The following is a 3,937-nucleotide window of genomic DNA, read 5'->3' on the forward strand; positions in this document are numbered from 1 at the left end:
ATGGTAAATGCTTCCTGTTGAAACTTATATAAGCAACTCCATAACCAATTTCTTGTGTATCTTCTTTTGGGTTCATAAAAGAAGCATGGGTTGTTGGTCAATGTGGTTATATTTAGTCCTCTTCTTCCTTTTTTCCTTCTTCAATTCCCCATTGTTATCCCTTTCTTTATCTCTTCCTCCATCGCATTTATGTCGCTCCGAACAGAGTTCTTCATTACTAAGATTCAAGAGCAACCTCTCCATTTCCCTTGATAAAACCTATCCTTTTCAAAACATAACTTTTAAGACAAAATCTTGGGATGAAGGTACTGACTGTTGCAAATGGGATGGTGTGATGTGTGATCACAAGGAAGGAAACGTGATTGGCCTTGATCTCAGTTGGAGTGGTCTGGTTGGTTCTCTCCAATCAAACAGTGCCCTCTTCTCACTTCAAAACCTCCAATGGCTCAACCTTGCCGGCAATGATTTCGACGACTCTGAAATCCCGTCTGAGTTTAGTAAGTTGAAAAGTCTAACATATCTCAATCTCTCTGGCATAGGACTCACTGGTTTTGTCCCACCTGAAATCTCTCTTTTGTCAGAACTAGTTTCGCTTGATCTCGGTCTGAATCATCTTTTGTTTAGGAGCCATGTTTTTAACATGCTTGTCCATAACCTTACAAAATTAGAAAATATGATCCTTGACCTTATGGATTTGTCTTTGGTTGTACCCTATTCTTTCCTTAACTTGACTGTCTCAATGAAGCATCTGAGTCTCTTTCCCTGTCATCTGCAAGGAAAATTTCCAGCTGAAATTTTACAATTTCCATATCTTGAAAATATCATTCTTCAGTTTAACGTCGATCTCATTGGTCATCCACCTGAAACAAATTGGAGTAGTCCCCTTAGAGTGTTGGATGTTTCACAGACGAGGTTTTCAAAAGAGTTGCCAGACTCAATTGGAAACCTTAAACACTTGAAAACACTTAACCTTCGAGGTTGTGATTTTATGGGGTCAATCCCTTCAACACTTGGAAACCTCACAAAAATCACCTTCTTGGATATCTCAGGCAACATGTTCCAAGGGCAAATTCCAGATGTTTTTGGGAACTTAAACGATCTAAGTTCCATGGATTTTTCCCATAACAATTTCAGTGGGTTCTTGCCATCATCAACATTTAACCTCACCGGCCTTACTTTCCTGGACTTCTCTTCCAATTTCCTTCAGGGTACCCTTCCCAACAACGTACGTGGACTTCCATATCTAAGAGAACTCCACTTAAATGCAAACTTGCTTAATGGCAGAGTACCAGGTTGGTTGTTTAGTCTACCATCTTTGAATTGGTTGGACCTCAACTCTAACAAACTTAATGGTCCCATTGACCCAATTCAAGAGCCTAATCTAGTCCAATATGTCGATTTGTCAGAGAATGAAATCCAAGGACCAATTCCAGGTTCTTTCTTTGACCTTGTGAACCTTATTGATCTTTACATTTCATCAAATAACTTGAGTGGCAATATCAAGTCATCCGAGCTTGTGAAGCTTAGGAATCTAGGGTTACTTGATCTTTCACATAACAGCTTACTGTCATTAACTAGCTGCAATAATGGTGCCAATTCTACACTGCCCATGGTAATTGAGTTTCATTTCTCTTCTTGCAACATGCAACGTTTCCCAAGCTTCTTGAATGCATCCAAGTACTTGCAAGTTTTAGATCTTTCTAATAACCAAATTCATGGTTCCATTACAAAATGGGAAGCCGAAGGATGGGAGAGCTTGATTACTTTGAACTTGTATATGAACTTCATGACTGGCATAGAGCAAGTTCCTGGGAAGCATCTATCAGCTCTCGATCTTCGTTCAAATTCACTTCAAGGACCACTTCCAGCTTTACCACAGTCATTGCTTTATTTCTTAATCTCAGACAATGAGTTGGTTGGAGAAATACCTCCTACTATTTGCAATTCGAGTTCTCTTGTTGTACTTGACTTATCCAAGAATAAGTTGGGTGGGATTGTTCCAGACTGTCTTGGCAATTTTAGACGTCTCACAGTTATGGATTTGAGAACGAATTACTTTCGCGGAAAAATTCCAACAACATACGTCAGATATAGTTCATTGAGAACACTTAACCTCAATGACAACCAACTTGAAGGATCAATTCCACAATCATTAACGAACTGCTACAGTTTGGAAGTTTTAGATTTGGGCAACAACAACATAAATGATACATTTCCTTATTGGTTAGGTACGCTTCCTAATCTGCAAGTTCTTGTCCTTCGATCTAATAGATTCCATGGTGACACACAAAATTTCAATGGATCATTTACCTTCAGTAGCCTTCGAATGATTGATCTCTCTCGAAATGAGTTCACTGGTCACATCCCACCAGAGCTATTTGAAAATTTAAAATCAATGAAAGATATTCAGGTAGACAAAAGTGGTCCAAAGTACATGGGAGAATATTATTATCAAGACTCTGTAATTGTAACAATGAAAGGGTCGGATTTCAAACTTGAGAGAATTTTAACTTCTTTCACAGTTATTGATTTTTCAAGCAACCATTTCAAGGGGTCGATTCCTAAAGAACTTGGAGAACTCAACTCAGTCATAGTGCTCAACTTCTCACACAATAGCTTAGCAGGTAATATCCCACCATCACTTGGAAAAATGGCAGCACTTGAATCATTGGATCTCTCGTCAAACAAGCTTCAAGGAAGAATCCCAGTGCAGTTAACTGACTTGACATTTCTTGGAGCATTGAATCTTTCTAATAACAATCTTGAGGGGCATATACCGTTAGCTAATCATTTCGATACTTTCTCAAATGATTCCTTCGATGGCAACTCCGGACTATGTGGATTTCCATTGTCAAAGAAATGTGGCAACGATCAGGAACCAGAATCACCTCCATCAACAGTTGCTGATGAATCTGAAACAAGTATTTGGAAAATTGCAGCAATGGGTTATGGAAGTGGACTAGTGCTTGGATTGAGTATGGGATACATAGTTTTCACAACTGGGAGACCTCGTTGGCTAGTGAAGATGATCAAGCGAAACCCACAAAAGAGAAGAAGGATCCGTCGAAATGGAAGGAGAAAGAATTAGCAGTGGATGATATAGGGTTTGTTTCCAGCACCTTTTCCATAATATTTTCCATGTATTCTAGTTATAAGCGAAGTTTCATGCATGATTTTCAATAAAAATTTAAACTTGTCTTGTTTCTCCACATTACCGTAAAATTTGGATTTTAATTATTACAGTAAACAAAAATATTCATTCCAAAGCCATACAACCTACTTTTAAGATTCAATTGGATGGGAGTTAAGGTGCAGTTTGGTGCGTTTAGTTTATTTTTTTGTCTCGCACTACAGTATTGTTACAGTATTTAATTTCACTGCCACCGCTATATTTACAGTAAAATGCAAGTAAATACACCACCCATTTAAACACACATTTAGTATGATATAAACCAAAAACTAGACAACCATACACATTATATTATTTGAGCAAAAAAAAAAAACATTATATTATTATCCAAGATGAATTAGAATCAAACTCTAAACTCCAATCTAGTTGTTTTTGTATTATTCATATTAATTTTAATATATTTTATATAAAATCAACATTTATTTTTGAATTAATAAAAACTAAAAAAGTATATAAAACGATGAGAAAAGATTGTATAAAACTGTAATTTCATGTCATCCCTATCCATTTCCAATAAGAGAATGACAAATCAGATTTTTCTTCTTAATTTTCAGCTTTTTCTTCTTGATTTTCAGCTTTTTCTTCCTAAAAAATTCAAATCTAACTAAAAATGCTAAAAATCAGGAGGAAGAATCTAATTTCTCATTCTCCTATTAGAAAGGGATAGAGATGACGTGAAATCACAGTTCTATACAATCCTTTTTCTAAAATGATATGCTTTATAATTTTTTTTTTAAAATTCAATCA

At 36.3% G+C, this 3,937-nt stretch overlaps 1 protein-coding gene across 1 annotated transcript; it reads left to right on the forward strand.

Annotated features, from left to right (window-relative positions):
- The first annotated feature begins 334 nt into the window (after positions 1 to 334).
- Positions 335 to 3,088, forward strand: LOC105766237 (receptor-like protein 6). The gene has a single exon (XM_012585615.2). The coding sequence runs from the start codon at positions 335 to 337 to the stop codon at positions 3,086 to 3,088; it is 2,754 nt and encodes a 917-aa protein (XP_012441069.2).
- The last annotated feature ends 849 nt before the right edge of the window (positions 3,089 to 3,937 follow it).

The sequence above is a fragment of the Gossypium raimondii genome, chromosome 5, assembly GCF_025698545.1.
Source record: "Gossypium raimondii isolate GPD5lz chromosome 5, ASM2569854v1, whole genome shotgun sequence".
Lineage (NCBI taxonomy): Eukaryota > Viridiplantae > Streptophyta > Magnoliopsida > Malvales > Malvaceae > Gossypium > Gossypium raimondii.